At 46.6% G+C, this 16465-nt stretch overlaps 1 protein-coding gene across 1 annotated transcript in view; it reads left to right on the plus strand.

The window, feature by feature from the left end:
- The window catches only part of WDFY4 (WDFY family member 4), a 228012-nt gene that overhangs the window by 176943 nt on the left and 34604 nt on the right, over positions 1-16465 (plus strand). Inside the window, exons 52-54 of the mRNA XM_074959629.1 lie at positions 2902-3055; positions 5449-5540; positions 13652-13864. Of these exons, the coding sequence (XP_074815730.1) occupies positions 2902-3055; positions 5449-5540; positions 13652-13864 (459 nt within the window). The remainder of the gene's footprint in view (positions 1-2901; positions 3056-5448; positions 5541-13651; positions 13865-16465) is intronic.

Genomic DNA, 16465 nt, shown 5'->3' on the forward strand with positions numbered 1-16465 from the left:
CAGCCATATTCCAAACTTAAGCTCCGTTGACTTCAGTGGCATGCACCTGCTTACCCAAAGGTGGAGTTTGCTCTGCAGTGTGATACGGTGGACAGATAGATGTCTCGTTCTTTGCACACACACAGCTCCTCTCTTTGGACTGCGTGGATGCTTATCTGACACTTTTATATTTAACAGACTGAAAGGTAAACCCCAGTCACCTGTAACTAGATAGAAGGGACATATTAGTCTTGATCTAGCTCTTGAAGCAAACAGGAGGAGGAGAGAGGTAAACAGAGGAAATGAGGTTATCCCAACAAGTCAGCAACAGACAGAACCTTCCGGGCTTGCATGCAAATCTAGCACTATTTGTGCTTACGCAATGCCCCCCCTCCCCTCTCCGGGACCGAACTGGGGATCTCCAGAGCTAAAAGCATGAACTGCTACAGCTTGAGCTAAAAGGATGTCCCTCTGTAGCTGCGGGCTGTCACAATTCATATCCGCTACAGATCAGCAGAGCTTCGGACCTGTAACACACATGCACCAGTGGGTTACACTAACTTATGTCAGTGCCTGTACAGAGCAAGCTGATTGCATGTAGGAAAGTAGTGGCTAGGAAATTTAGTCCTTCACAAAATTAATCACTGGGGATTCATGTCAGCTGAAGTGCGGCCTGTAGGCATCCAGGTCAAGTTTACTGTTACCTGGCCTTTGACTTCTCAAATCCAGCTTGGGAAGCTGCCATATGTGAAACGAATTACCCACATCACCAAACCCTTACATAAAATTAGGCCCAAAGAAGCCTGAGTGAGAATGTTTTCTCTGGAGAGGCGTAATGGTCTGGCTAGCCCAAGTGCAGCTCAGTGCCAGAATTCAGCTTCCAGAAATAGCATCCCTGGATCCTCTTTCATTTGGTCCAGTCTCCCAACATGAGAAGGGCCAAGGGTCAACCTTGGATTGGTGAGGCCTAGCCCTGCTATAAATGAATCCAATGCAGACTGTACCTGAAGCTACCATCTCTCTTGGTGAAAAGGATTGTGGAACACAGTAGCTGAACTGGAAGCTGCTGTTAATTGCCCTATTATTCCTACCTTCCCTATGGATGGAATTTAGGGTGCTATCTACTGGCTGAGCATAGGGCTGTTCCCCTGGTCCCCAAATGCTTCCTGGCTTCTCTATAACAAGTGGGCAAATAGCAGGAGTGAAATGAGCTCCATAGATCTGTCCAGGTACTTCTATGTTCCTCATCACTATAGTATCTGAGCACCTCATAATTAACAGAGTCTATCTTCACAGCACAGGCAGTAAGGAAGGACTAGCCACATTTTGCCAGTGCGGAACTGAAGCGCAGACTAGAATAAGTGACTTTCCCAAGGTCACACAGAGTATCTGAGCCTCCCGAGTCCCACACCTCTGCCCCATCCAGTGGACCATCTTTTCTGCCCCAATAAAGTAACTTCTATATCCAACCTTTCCTTCAAAGATACTAGGAAAGCCCATATTCTCCAGGATTTGCCTGGGACTTGGAAGAATTTGGTGTGATATTCTGTGGTGGTGTTTGGAGAAATATTCTGAGTTAGATGGTGGAGTTACCCCAAGCCCCGAACAAGAGGCCGTGCGGAGTTGCGCTTCATCAGTGTCTCAATGGGTATGTCTGCACTTGAGGTGTGATTCCCAGCTCCCGTAGACATACCGTACTGGCTGTCATCGAGTTGTTAGTGTAGCCGCAGTGGTGGGAGAGGTTAGCCATGCCGAGGGCAAGCCCATCTAGACCCCATGGGTATGTTCTCAGGCGGCTAACTCAAGCCACTGCCTGTGCGACTGCGGCTGCACTGCTATTTTTAGTGTGCTAGCCCGATGGGAGCTAGCAGGGGTATGTCTGCTCCAGCTGGGAACCACACCCCTAGCTCCTAGAGGCAGCATACTTGAAGTGCAACCATTTTGAATCATTAATCCATGTTTCTAGGATAAAGAGGGAGTTAAGAAAAACAGCCTTCTGCTTTGAGTCAGGTCTCACTAGCTAAGCAGGCTTGGGCGGTCGTGGATGGGAGACCTGCAAGGAAAGACCTAGGTGCCTGGGCAAGTCCTGAGCACTTCCGGTCAATGGAGATCCCATGGCAGCAGGGGCATGAGACCGAAATCCTTAATGGGGCAAATTTCCCTCTGCAATTTAAGTGAGGGATGGCTGTCTTCACTATTTGATAAAGTGGCTTAATGCTGATCGTTACTTTATGCTAGAAGTAAATGTGTTTTGATGGTGGGGGTCATGATCCCAGTACAAATATAAGAGGGGGCGGGGCTTTCTAGATGTGCCTAAGTGACTTGGGAGCACAAACGCCTTTGGGAGTTAATAGGACCTGTGCTCCTAAATCACTGTGGCACATTTGAAAATGATGACCTGAAATATATCATGGTCTCCATCTGAGGCAAAACTCCCAATTTAAATCAATGGGAGGTTTTCCCGAAGGCCCTGATTTTATGAAACCATCCCTGTTCAGGAAGGGCACTTGCACTTAGCGCCCATAAAATTAAGCAAATTTATGGTGTATGTAAGCATGCGTTTAATTGCTTTCCTGAGTCAGGGAATAAGGAAGTTTCCCAGAGTCAGGTCCATTGTTTGTAAAGCACTTGGATATAAGAGGCGCTGCAGAAAGCCATGATCATTATCAGCATTAATGTAGGAGAGCCACATTTCTGCTTGGTTCCAAGTTCCTGCAAGGGAGACAATGTCTCCAGGCTTGGTTGCCCTCTCAGTTACACCTGCATAAACGAGGGCAGAGTCAGGCTCTTCCTGATATGTTCCTAGATTATCGTTAGAAAACAGGCTGTGGTTCAGCATTTGCCTCTTGGTTAGTGTAAGGTCACAAAGAACATTGGAAATCCAGCCCTGATCACTGCCTGGCGCTCTCTGTCTGTCTGCAGGGGGGAAGTTTTGATGTAGCAGACCGGATGTTTCACAGTGTGAAGAACACGTGGGACTCGGCGTCGAGAGAAAACATGAGTGATGTCCGGGAGCTCATCCCTGAGTTCTTCTACTTGCCTGAATTCTTAACTAACTGCAATCACTTTGAATTTGGTAAGTACTGGGTGGAATGTGGGCGCTCCTACCGGCGTTGTGCTGGGGGATGGGATCTGGCTGCCTGGGCTGGCTGACCTGGGGCTGAGCCGTGAAATTTGGATCCAGACCCAAAGCATCTCAGTTTCAAGGGGATTTAGTTTCAGTCTCCCATTTTAGGGCTGTCTTCTGTGGAGATATTGAGAAGGCTTGGCAAGGGTGGCCCAGTAGTTAGGGCATTGCCCTAGGTCCTTGGAGAACTGGTTTCAGTTCCCTGCCACAGACACCCTGTGAGACCTTAGTCAAATCACTTATACTCTGTGTGCCTCAGTTCCCCATCTATACAGTGGTGATAATAGATCTCCCCTTAGTGGTGTGCAGAGCTGAGTCCATGGAAAGATTGTGAAGTCCTTCGAGAAGAGCTATATAAGGAATTCATACACGTTCAGTAGGGACTATTGTGATCATCTAGTCTGGCCTCCTGCACAGCCCACGCTACAGAATGTGTAGCTGTTACACTACAGTTACACTCATCTTCTGCAGATTTCCCTCTCCAGGCAGGTCAGATTTCCCATTAAAGGAAGGCTCCATAGGGACACGCTTTCAACACTGGCCATCTAGTTGTTCCCACAAAGGGTGCACCTCCAGATCCTGCCTTTCCAGGCTCAAATGGGCTTGTGCTTCCAAGTTGTCACTGTGCCTGCTGAAATGTCTGTTTTATCAGATGCTGGCAGGTTTTTGCTGAAGCATTTATGTGACTGCTTTTGAAAATGTGGCCCATGTTGTGGTCTATAAACCACCTGGTTATTTTTACTTCATCTAGGGCTGTGGAGTTGCTAAATGATTTTGATGGTGGTTCTTTTTTACTGTGTCTTCTCCCATTGGTCAGCGCTGCCACAGGCAGCCTCGCCTCTTTCCGAAAGGCTCAGGGTACATGATCGGTCTGGAGTGTGGTTCCTGTTCTCAATGAATTGTATCCTGAACGCATCCCCTGCCAATGGGCCCTTTCTCAATCAGCAGTGGGGGCTAGCAGAGAGTCCAGGATAATCCTCAGTACATAAGAGCTGGCCAGGCAGTGTTCTGTTCCTGACCCAGGACATAAGCAGCTCACTCTGCACGCAGACTATGACCTTTGCAAGACAATGCATCTCACTGCAGTGTACATTGGCTGGTTAGTAATTAAGGGGAAAGACAAATGTTTCACATCCTTATGTGAGAATCATCCCAGATTCATACCAGCCAAGGCAACTTAACCAGCCACGTCAGTGTCCAGCTGCATGTTGGTCACATTACAGTATTTAAGGTCTTGGTGAGGTGAGCCATGGGCTAAGGAAAGCCAAGGCAGGGAGAGATTGCTAACAGGCAGCAAGACCTAGGATGATTTAGCCTTGAGAGGAGAAACCTTAGAAAAGCAATGGACCCAAACACAGTCAAACCCTTTGGGTGATTGAAATCAGAACCCAGACCCTGATCTGAATGGAGCCAAATGGGGTGAACCAGAATGTAGATCTGAAATTTACATTTATACCTTCTATTCAGCCTGTCTCTATAATGGGCAGAAACCCAAATCCACACACTCCTAAATCTTGGAGATCTTTGTTGTCCGGACCTTAACCTTGGTCTGGATTTTGTGATCAGAGCCCAGCTCTAGAGAGATGGGACTTGGCTGAGGTATTTAAGATGATGATGGGTGCAGTGAAAACTGATTTGCACATCCCTGTTACACTGTCCCATGATGCAAGAACAAGGGGACGCTCTATGAAGTAATGGCAGGCAAAGGATGATTACAGATTTTATAGGGCAGGGAAGTCCTATAGCCTGTGTTACACAGGAGTTCAAACTAGATGATCACAAGGGTCCCTTCTGGCCTTGGAATCCAGGAATCTGTGAAAATCCCTGGCAATGGGGTGTTTTAGCAATTATCTCCAGTGATTAGCACTGGACTGTGCTGAGGCCCATAGAATGATAGTGTTTCAATAAAGCAGGTGCTGACAGGTTTGCCTGGATACAGTCCATAGTCAGGGCTAGAACAGAGTTCATGTTGAGAACATGTGTGATTTTATTATGGTAATGGTGAGCAAAGAGAGATCTTTCTCAGGTTCCTCTTTGGGCAAGCACCCGCGAGTTTGCATTCTCACTAAAATGTCCTCTTAGCTATTTGATCAGTCTAGATCTACCAAACTGGACTGGGAATCCCCGGAGAAACAGCTTCCTGCAGTATTTTAGGAGGCCTCATCCATATTTTGCTAGAACCCAAAATTGCACAAAGGAAAACCAGTGGGAATAGGAAATTATCTGACCTTCTTCAGGCCCCCAGGCTCTCTTGGATTTTGGAAAAGCTCGATTTCCATTTGCGATTGGGCAATGACTCCGGCTCGTTCTTGTATCTAATTTTCCCTTTGTAAATGTTGCAGGCAGCATGCAGGACGGAACTGTGTTGGGGGATGTGCAGCTGCCCCCCTGGGCGGATGGAGACCCTTATAAATTTATCCACTTGCATAGACAGGTTAGTATGCAGCTCAGCTCTTTGTTAATAAACAAATAGTCTAGACGCGATAAATCGACCCCACTGTGCGCTCCCATCGACTCCCGTACTCCACCACCACAAGAGGCGCAGGCGGAGTCGACAGGGGAGCGGCAGCAGTGTCAGGCTAAGTGAGTTCATGGATGAGAGCGAAAGTTAGAAATGGCTACAAGCAAAAGTGAAAACACGCATCTAAAAGTCTAAAACTTAGTCTAGCAAGTTTTGGTTGAAGGCTTTGTTCAAGATGGCCTTTCTCACCCCAACCCCCGGCCCCCGTCTTTCAGCAACATGTGGCTGACCCCCTTCATGGTCAGAATCTCTCCCATAGCGCCCAAAGGTGCTGGTGCCTTTGTCTTCTCAGATGAAAGAGAGAACTTGGGGTTTTCTGCCCCCTTTTTTTTGTGGTCCATTGAATCTTTGAAGTGGATTCTTCTGAAGGATCCCCCCACCTCCCTAGTCAAGTTTATTCAAGCTGTGCAGAAGGTGACATAGAGTCTGGTGGAGAAGGAAGCTCTGTGCTCTTTCTTCCCCCGCTGCTGTTTGCTGAAATGCAAATTGTTCTGTCTCCTGCCATCTCCTCCCCCTGCTGTGCTGATGGTCCTGTTTACTGCTTACATGTAAATTGAGGTAAACACACATCCCTTTGTTTAGGATAGGCCTGTTGAACCACTTTTCCCTAAGCAGGGCTGTGTGGTTTTGAACATGTGCTAACAACAACAACAGGGGAAGTCCGTAACTTTGCATATAATGTCGCTACACAAATTTCACCATGATATTATTGACCAGTGAGTTATTAGTTTTCAAATGATGCCTCACAAGGCATGTTTTGTACCAAGATAATTACAATCATGTGTAGGTTGTGAATACAGGGGTGCTTTGGGTTGCAGCTGTGTTACACTGGTTTTAATGCAGGTCAGAAAGCAAACAGCTCGATAATACTGGGGCGTATGACAGTCAGTTCCATTTATTAATGACTAGAAAAGTCCTGCAGTGTCTCCTGTGGGACAGACAAAATTAGGTGATGATGAAAGCAAAGGGGATTCTGTACTGAGCTTGCTGGAGATGGACAGACTGTGTGGTATTGTTGAACTCCCAGACGGATTAAACAAAGCTTGTGCGGCCAAAAGTCACCGCACAGGATCTCATTCGGTTAGGGACTGAGCTAAGGACGCAATGGGCTATGCTGCAGTCCCCCTGCTGGAAGTTGTCTGGCGTAAGATGTCTTGGATGTGCCATGGTGCTGAGCTCTCGTCAGTGAAAGAGTAACATGTTGCTTTTGACACTGTGTATGCATTCTGGCGTCATACCGAGTTTATTACAGAGGGGGCCAAGCCTCAACGTTCAAAATCAGGACTCCCGCAGAGTTCAGGGTGGTTCAGACCTGGGGTTTTGGTCCAGGTCTGTCTCTAGCTGTGATCTAAGTCAGGTACACTGCACCCACTGACAGATGTGGAACAAACCACAGACATATCAACGACCTGATGCATAGGCAGCATCAAGCCCGTCTTCCCCATGACACAGTGTTCCTGAGTCCAGAGTGCAGGATTTCTCTGCACATAGACTGGGAATTACCGTAGCTGCGTTACCTCAGATACCGCTGTGGGGTAAATGCTAGTAGAAGCTGACTTTTTAGTGCGAATACATACTTGTGAATTGTGAGATATGCAGGTTCTTGTGGTGTAGATGGTGGTGTGGTGACCCATAAGGTCACTGGGGGAGAGTGAAGGCTCTACCTAATTTCTGCATAAATAAATAAAAAGCCAGTGGTGTTCATGACTCTGTCCTGTCCTGATTTTCCTCTGGCGTTGCTCTCAGTGTCTGTTTTTTGGGTTCTTCTCCCTGAATCCCTGCTCTTCATTGAGGTCTCACAGGGCTCTGCCCTTGTATGAGATTCTGGGGTACAATCCAGACCAGTGAGGGGCTGGGTCACCCCTTCCCTGCAACATGGGGTGCTTCACAACACTTCGCTCCTGCAGCACCCACCTGGGCGGCTCACAACCAGCCAAACAGCAGGCAGGTCACACCCTGAGTGTCTGTACAAGCTCAGTCCAGCAGCTCTGACCCCAGTAGCTTGTCAGCAACACACTATCCACACACCAGCAGCCTAGATTATTACCTGCAGGGTGACCTCAGCACACTCCCAGTCCTGAATTTCCCCAACAATATGTGTTCTGCACTGTCCAGCCTTCTCCTGGAGTTACCATAAATGGAGTTACCCGCATAGTTGAGTTTAAAGACAACACTGGATAAGTTCTAATGAAAGAATAACACAAGTTTATTTAACTCCAAGGAGATAGGTTTTAAGTGAGTACAAGTATAAGGCTTTAAAGTTAGAAATGGTTACAAGAGAAATAAAGATAAAATGCTTCCTAGTACTAATACTTAACTAACTAGACTTGGTTCAAGGTGAAGTCCCTTCCCACATGTTCCCAGTAACATTGCTGACCAAATTCTCAGGCCAGGATCTGCTCCCAAAGTCCAGAGGCTTTTTATTTTGTTGTGTTAGGTAGAGGAGACAGAGATGGATAGGGAGAGTTACCTTTGGGGTGTTTTGCCCCTCACTTTATAGTCCAGTTCCCCTTTTGAAATGCATTTTCTTGAGGGTTACTCCTACATAAAGTTCATCCCTGCTATGAGGTTGGAGTCATGGAGTCTCATGATGAAAGAGCTTTCATGCTGTTTGCTAAGATGCAGATCTGTACCTGACCCCCTTCCTTGCTAAAGAATGGCTATTTAATAGGTGATGGCCTACCAACTTTGATGACACCTGGCTAAAGGCGTCAACTTGTCCTTTGTCTTTGAGAAACTGGTTTACCTAGACTTTTCTGGTAAACACAATTCAGACATTATTTCAGCTTGTGTTCACAACTTTACATATAACATTGCTACACACATTTCACCATGATATTATTGACGAGCGAGTTATTAGTTTTCAAATGATACCTCCCAGGGCATATTTATTATAATAGTGTGCAGGGTGTGAATACAGGGGTGCATTCAGTCACGCCTTGGCCCTCTCCTCTCTCCCACTACAGCCTGTCTTTGGGTGATCTCATACACTCTCATGGCTTCAGCAATCCTCTCAACATTGATCACTCATGAGTCTGCCTCTCCTGACTTGTCTCCATCCCTTTCTGCATTTTGGCCTGTCTGAGACATCTCCTCCTGACTGTCTCGCTGTACGTTTCTCCCCGAAGTGGCACCAAGCTCCTGTTCTTCCCTCCATACCACCACCTGTGTCATTGTTGACATCACCCTCCTCCCTGCCACTCAGGCCTGTAACTTGGGGATCATCTTTGCCTCTCCCATGTCTCTTACCCCCCACACCTCTGCTCTAGGCAAAACCGGCTGTCTCTTCCTTCACAACACTCCCAAGATGCATCCTTCCCTCTTGTCCACACCCACATCCCCCACTCCAGGCCACACAAAGACAGCTGTGAAAATTATCTTCCGTGTCTGTCATTCGGACCAAGTCTCCGCACTACCCTTTGAGTCTCTCCACTAGCTCCCCCTCCGCCCTTATCCTCACCTTCCAAACAGCTTCCTTCATTACCTGCTTTTCTCTCTTTTTCCATCACCTCCTTGCCCCCTCCCCTCTGCTTTGCCAGCACCGTGTGTGTTAGGTTCTCCACTGCCGTCTGCATTCAGATCCCTCCAGAAGGCCATTTTCTGCTGTGACGCCTGCACTATGAGAACTGACTGTCCCTAAATACCCACAACCTTGTCATAATAAGTCTGTGGACCTTGCAAAAAGTAAATTGTTGTTAAAACACTGTATTCCCAAGACATGGCCAATTATCACCTTCTGCAGTTGGTTTGTAGGTTTCCCCCATGTCCTGTACTTTCTGTCTTTTAAACCCCAACCCTGCAAATGCTTATGCTTGTGAGTCACTCTGGGCATGCGAGTAATCCTGTTGAACTCAATGGGATAGTGCGCCTGAACAAAGGTAACCATGTGAGTATGTGTGCGTGTGATCGGTGGCTGAGTTTGTACGGTCTTCAGGACAGTGGCTTTGGCTTCATTTCTGCTTGGAGAATGCTCAGCGCATCCTGGAACCCCCAGAAACATTAATGAGAACCATTAATAAGTGTTTTTTGTTGCTTGCAATGAACTGATCATACAACACACTTGTTCTCTGTGGTACCCTTTATTTTCTTTTATCGAGACGCTCCATTTAGTCCATATTATGGATTAATGACCTGAATGTTTTCGCTTTAAAACCATGGGCAGTTATTTAGTGTAAAAGCTAAATACTATCCCAAATGAGTTAAATTTCTACCTCTCTTCCTTTAGCTCCGTTAACTTAAAAATGACTGAATAGCTTTTGGATATGCTTTTTAAAATATGTTCCCTTTGATCACCTTAAAAGGATGATGAAAATGATCACCAGTGGTTGCATTTAACCAGATCTCAATCTGATGTCTCGATGCACAAAAGCTTGTGAATTAATGATCTTCCAATTTATATGAGATGGAGAATAGTTGCTTCCTATTATAAGTGCTGTGGTCTCAAGTGTCGCCATGCCTAGTAACTTGATTCAGTTATATATTGCTACACCTTTTAGTAATCTAAACCAGTCCATTTAATTTACAAGATATTCTTTAACTAACCAGTCCCTTTACAGAAGCTACAGTAATATTCTTGTTGTTTGTTGTTTTACTTGGGTTCCAATAGCACCTAGAGGTCCCGATTGACATCAGAGGCCCATTACACTAGGTGTCATACAGACACACACGTAGTGAGTAGATTGGATCGAAACATTATCAACGGAACACTTTTCCATCAGAAAATGCAGTTTTGTCAAAATCAAAATTCTGGTGGGAATGCGCCAGGTTTCAATTAAATTTTCAACAGGAAAGAGTAACTTTGTCCTTTTGTTTTCAACTTTTATGTTATAATGTAATTTTTAATATGTTGTATTTTATCTCTTTAATATTTTATATGTATATCATATTTTATATTCATTATAACATGTTAGAGAGACATGGTGGGGGAGATCATATCTTTTATTGGACCAACTTGTGTTGGAGAAAAAGACAAGCTTTTGAACTTATGCAGAGCTCTTCTTCAGATCTTGGAAAGGTAATCAAAGTGTCACAGCTAAATACAAGGTGGAACAGATTGTTTTTAGCGTAAGGAGTTAACACATCTTGCAAGAGACAGTTCAAGGTGAAGTGGGCAATTAGCACCTCTGCAGTCGTAGGACAAAGGGGGGTTAGTGGGTTATAGACTGTTGTAAGGAGCCATAAATCCAGTGTCTTTATTGAGTCCGTAATTTTTAGTGTCTAGCAAAGTTATGAATTGAAAACTCCCAGGATCATCTTGTGAAGGTGTTGTGCAGGTTTCCTTTGAGGATGAGAACTGAGAGGTCAGATACAGAATGGTTGCTTTGTGAGAAGTGTTCACCCACAGGTGATGTGATGTTTTTGTCTTTTTGTGCGAGTTCATTTGAGAGCATAGTAATTGTCTGGTTTCACCCACATAGTTGTTGGGGCATTTAGGAACCAACACGGCTACGGCAGCACTGCAAAAAACAATGGAGGATAGTGAATGTTGCTATTTATAAAGCATTGGCATTATCGAAATGCAACTATTTTAGGTTTCAGAGTACAGGGTTTTTGGACTCTCCATTCCACAAGAAATTCAGAAATTTCAGTGTGTTCCAATTGGAAATGGACACAAGTTTTGAAATGCTGGAATTTCTCGTGGAACGGGAATTCTGTTTCCAGCCACCTCTCCAGTGAGAATTAGCCCCTGCCTCAGAGAGTTTACAGTTTAACCACACAAAGGGAGAGAGAGAAGCATCATTAGCCCATTGTGCAAATGAGATGAAGTGACTTGCCCAAGATCACACAGGAAGTCTGCGGCAGGGACAGACCAGTCCTTACCCAAATTTGGAGGCTGAGGATGGAGCACCCAAACAGCCCCTCTGCAGGGTTGTAGAAGCATCTATACCCACTCCCTGCTCCCATACATGTAGGTCTGGCCACTAGAGTCCAGTAGACATGGATTCCTTGATTGTACATCCCCTGGACTTGCTTATCAGGCTCTTTCCTGCCTCCAAAGAAGGCACAGGGCTGTGATTCAGGAGACCTGGATTTAATTTCCTGCCCCACCACAGGCTTCCTGTGTGACCTTGGGCAAATCACTTATTCCTTCTGAGCCTCAGGTCCCTATCTGTATAATGGGGATCATAGGCCTGACTCCCAAGGGTGTTATGAGGATATGTTCATACATATTTGCAAGCTGGTCAGGTACTGCTCGCCATAGAAAAGCACACAGTGAATTTTACACACACAACTCCTTTGTGAAGTGAGATTTATTCCATGGAAACACACAGTGGATTTTACACTGTCTGCCTGTTTAGACTGTAAGGTCTTCAGGGCTGGGACCGTGCCTTTGGTGTCTTGTGCAGTGCTGTGCATGCTCTCGGCACTTAAAGAACCACAACTAAAGCCATGTTCCTTGTGCCAAATGGCTTAGAGTCTCATCTGGGTGCAGTTCACCAAAGAAACGGTGTCAAGTTTACAAGATTGCCCATACACTGATCTGCAGTAGACCAGGTCAGACTCAGGCTGTAGCCCAGTGTCCTGTATCTGACAATGGCCAGCACTGCAGCTTCAGAAGAAGGTGCAAGATTCATACAGTAGTGAAATGTGGGGTAATCGGCCTCCCAAGAAGGTCTCACTCTAACCCTGAGTAGTCAGAGGTGGATGTGAACCCTGAAGTACGAGGGTTTGTGTCTTTTCCCAAATAGAACTGTTCTAACTCTGGATGTTTTTGTTGTCCGTACAAATGCCCAATCCCTCTTTGAATCTTGCTAAGTTCCTAAAGAAGACGATTAAAAAAGTCCATTCCAACAGCGTTGAGCACCCCAGTTCTTGCTTCTGAGGAGATGGGGAACAAAGAGCTGCTCTTAAAATAAAGTTGTGATGAGCCAGTTCACCCCAAAATGAGGAACTGTGAAGCAGCCCCAAGGGTTAGTGTTAAAATGCATGTTTGTCTCCCTGTGGCTAGTGGGGCTGGGGAAAAATGACTTTCAAACACACACTGAACAGCTGCTCTGTCGCTTCTGAATCTGTCAGGTGCTTCCTTGTGCTTTGCTGACCAGCGCCAAGCAGTTTGCTGTATGTAATTCATACACTACCTGCTCTCACGAAGGAGAACGGCTTTGGAGCCCAGGCGTTGTGTATTTTTGTTGTTCAGGTTGTATGACATGCCTGTTCTCTAAGCTACCCTTTAATCCGTGTCGCTGCGGACAGGGTAATTTAGACGGGCTGCATTTGACTAGTTGTCTGCTCTGTGAAATGAGCTGTTCTTCAGGCTCCCATTAACTCATTTGTTTCTGCTGCATGCTGGGTGGGAGGGTGCTCTGGGGAGACCCGCTAATGCAGCACCAGCCATCGTCGCCGAGTCAGGCCAGAGAGAGATGGAAAAGCTCTGTCAGTAACGCGTGGCACTGGCATGGCGCGTTGCAGTTTCAAAGCACTGGGTAAATATTTAAGTGCCTTCAAGGTGCAGTGTGGTGGCGCACAGCCCCACTGGGAGTTCCCAGAGCACACGGATGGCAGGGAGCATGGAAACGGCACTGTATTGGCCACAAGGCAGGGCAAACTCTGCCCTGCCAATGCCACTCAGTCCTCACTTGCATCGCCCCCTGCTATTCGAGCAATGGGCTTCACCCAGCCCTGCCACTGCCCCTCTGTTCTGACCTGCAGTGCCCCTGTACTTCTGCACCTCTCCTGAGTAGCAAAAACTCATTTCTTGGGACCGTGCATTGATTGTGTGATGGGAACAAAGTATCCTCTAGGTGGAAGCCACTGAGCTTGTTTGACTTGTGACAATGACGAGGCCTGGAACGCCCGTCTGTAGAGGTAGAGTTAGCACCTGAGCCCACTAACCCGCTTTGGGATAATGTCCGCTGAGCCCGCCTGTGCTGAGAGGAGACTGTGTAAGAGGAATTAGAAGCATCCAAAGGAGCTCATTTCTGAATCTAAAAGCTCTGTATTTACCCAACCAGTCTGAAGGGCAGCCTGGCAATGTATCTAAAACAAATGCACCTTACTGAACAAATTTTGGCTCTTGGTTCCAGGCGCTGGAAGGTGACTATGTTAGTGCACATCTCCATCAATGGATAGATCTCATTTTTGGTCATAAGCAACATGGGTCAGCTGCAGTGGAGGCAGTGAATACCTTTCACCCTTACTTCTACGGAGACAAGGTGGACCTCAACAACACCAGCGATCCGCTGATTAAAAGCACCATATTGGGATTTGTCAGCAACTTCGGGCAGATACCAAAACAGGTACAGCACCGCGTTTGTTCTTCCACATCTGTTTACTTTGTTGTTTTAATTACAGGGGCTGGACACGAGGCAGGTTAAAAAGGAGAACACGTGACTCATTCAGACCTGGTAGTGTGTTCCTCCCCCCCACACACACACACTTTGCACAGGTGTAAATGACAACGCCAGCGTGAATGGGGAGAGAGGGACAAAGAGTTTGTCTGGGGATAGCTGAGAGCAGAACTAGAGACAGGTAGGTTGCACAGATGTCGCTCAGAGTACGATTTGGCCTGCAGAATTTTTATCACTGGTGATGGTGCATGAAAAGGAAAGAGCTCAGCTTGACTCTCTCAGCCCGAGGTGTGCTTGTAGGGCTGGCAGCTAGACAAATTATATTTTTACTTGTGAACTGAGCAAATCTGATCCGGGTTCTATGACAGCCAGTACATATGGTCCATGGTACCATTTGCACGTAGTTGCTTTAAATGCTCTGCAAGATGAAAATTAAGGGCCCGATTTTATTCTCAAGTGCATCTGGTAAATCGGGCATAACTCTTCTTAAATCAATAAGGTTGTAGCAGTGTAAATCTGGTGCAAGTAGCTCAGAGTCAGGTCTGAAGATTTCCACTCCCTGCCGTACACTTAATAATATGAATAATACCGGTTTCCTATATAGCACTTCTCTTCAGTGGATCTCAAAGTGCATTGCAATCTTCAGTGGGGTTATCCTCACAACACTCCTGTATGGTAGGACAGTTATGCCCCTTGTACAGAGTTAGCTGAGGTATAGAATGGCTAACTGACTTGTCCGGGGTCACACAGTAAGTGTTCTGTGGCCAACACACTCCTTTGTGAAGTGAGATTTATTCTGTGTGGTAGAGAGATCACCCCCTTTCTGTACCTAAGGAAGAAAATAGTGTCTCAGTGAAGGCGCTCAGATACTACAGTGATGAGTGTAATATACAAACCTGTATAGTCTAGAACAGAATAGAATTAGAGATGCACCCAAAGAAAACACATGGGTTAAGTTCCAGGGTAATATTTCATCCCCTCATAGAAGAAGGGGCCATTTTCAAACACCAGAGCTGGCTCTGGGGGTGGATTTCAGACGCCCCTTATTTGTGGGATGTTCAGATCTCAGCAGAGAATATGTGAAACCTTGCCAGGGCATAAAGGTGCCACATGCACAGTGCTTACCCCAAGCTCTGCTGGCTGGAAGTGGGATTGCATGTGGTGAAAGACAAGCTGTGAGCAGGGGAAGTGACCAGCTTCGGAGAGTAAAGTCTCATGCAGCGGAGGAAATACACCTACACACTGTTCTCTGGGCTAGATCCTCAGCCAGTAGAAATCAGTGTAATGGAGCTATGCTGATTTACACCAGCTGAGGATCTGGCCTTCTGTTTCTCCAGTCTGTGCAGTACACGCATACGCAGGGCTTTCTGGCCCATGTTGTCTTTGTACCACAGAACAGTAAAGGATTTCCCATTTCCCAGGCCAGTCCTCAGGAAAGTGCCAGGTTCAGGGTGTGTACGTAGATGGGCAAAGGTGGTTTAGAGCTGCCTATGCCATCCTCTCATTCTTGAAGACCCTAAGATTTAGCTGTCTATTTCCCTAGTGGGTGTGTACAATGTATGAACACACACACACACACACACCCTGCTCCCTCCCTTCAGTATCTATGAATTATACACACACACGAAGGCAGCTCGGCGTGCTGACTCCTAGCATCTCTGCAAGTTTTACTTTACATTGGGATCTAGGATGTTTGCTTTTAGGCAGAGATGGGACCGAGTTGCCAGGCTTTTGGATCTGGATTCAGATCAGAAAATCCAGGTTGTTCTGGTTCAGGCCCATTACAGAGATGGGCCTAAGCTGCAGTGTCCAGACCAGCTCTGGATCTAAACCTCCCCGGATTTTAGGTAGGTGAGGTTGGGTTGAATCCAAGGTTCCACACCGGCTCCATCTCACGTTTTCGTCCGAGAGTCGTCAAAGCAGCAAGGATTCTTTAGAAGAGAGCAGGCTTTCCCTGGAGCAGCTTCACCCCCGGAGTGTTGCCACCCGTAGATCTCTGGCCTGTGCCTTGCCCCCTGTAACACACGCCGATTGCTCTACTGGTCCAGTGGATCAGCACGGCGGGTCAGGAAGCAGCACAAGTCAGGCTACACTGGGCATCCTGTGCAGCCCAGTCGCCCTGGCTTTGTGTTCATGGAGAAGCCAGGATTGCTGTCAGATTTGCAGAAGTAGGCAGAGGGGGCTATTTGAGCTGCATGGTCCTATTGCCAACATCTTTATCCTCTTGTTAAACCGTTTTGACATTAGTTTTAGCCTGGGGAAAAGAGGCTACTTCCTCACCTCATTGTGCCGCCTTTACTCGGCACCCTGTAAAATCTGAAGCTCTGTCTTGTTACAGTCAAAGGCTACAGCAGCAGGAAGGCTGAGAAGCGGAGATATAAAAAATAATAATAATCCCCCTTAAGAAAAGCCACTCAGCTATTTTCTCTAGACATTTTGTTGTTGAGAACTTCCTAGAGATGAGGCTAGATGGCTGCATTTCCCCTGAATCCCATCAGAGCGAGGAAGAGCACAGAGCTGGGAGGGAATCAAGCTATCGGCAAAGCAATA

This window comes from Natator depressus, chromosome 7 (assembly GCF_965152275.1).
Source record: "Natator depressus isolate rNatDep1 chromosome 7, rNatDep2.hap1, whole genome shotgun sequence".
NCBI lineage: Eukaryota > Metazoa > Chordata > Testudines > Cheloniidae > Natator > Natator depressus.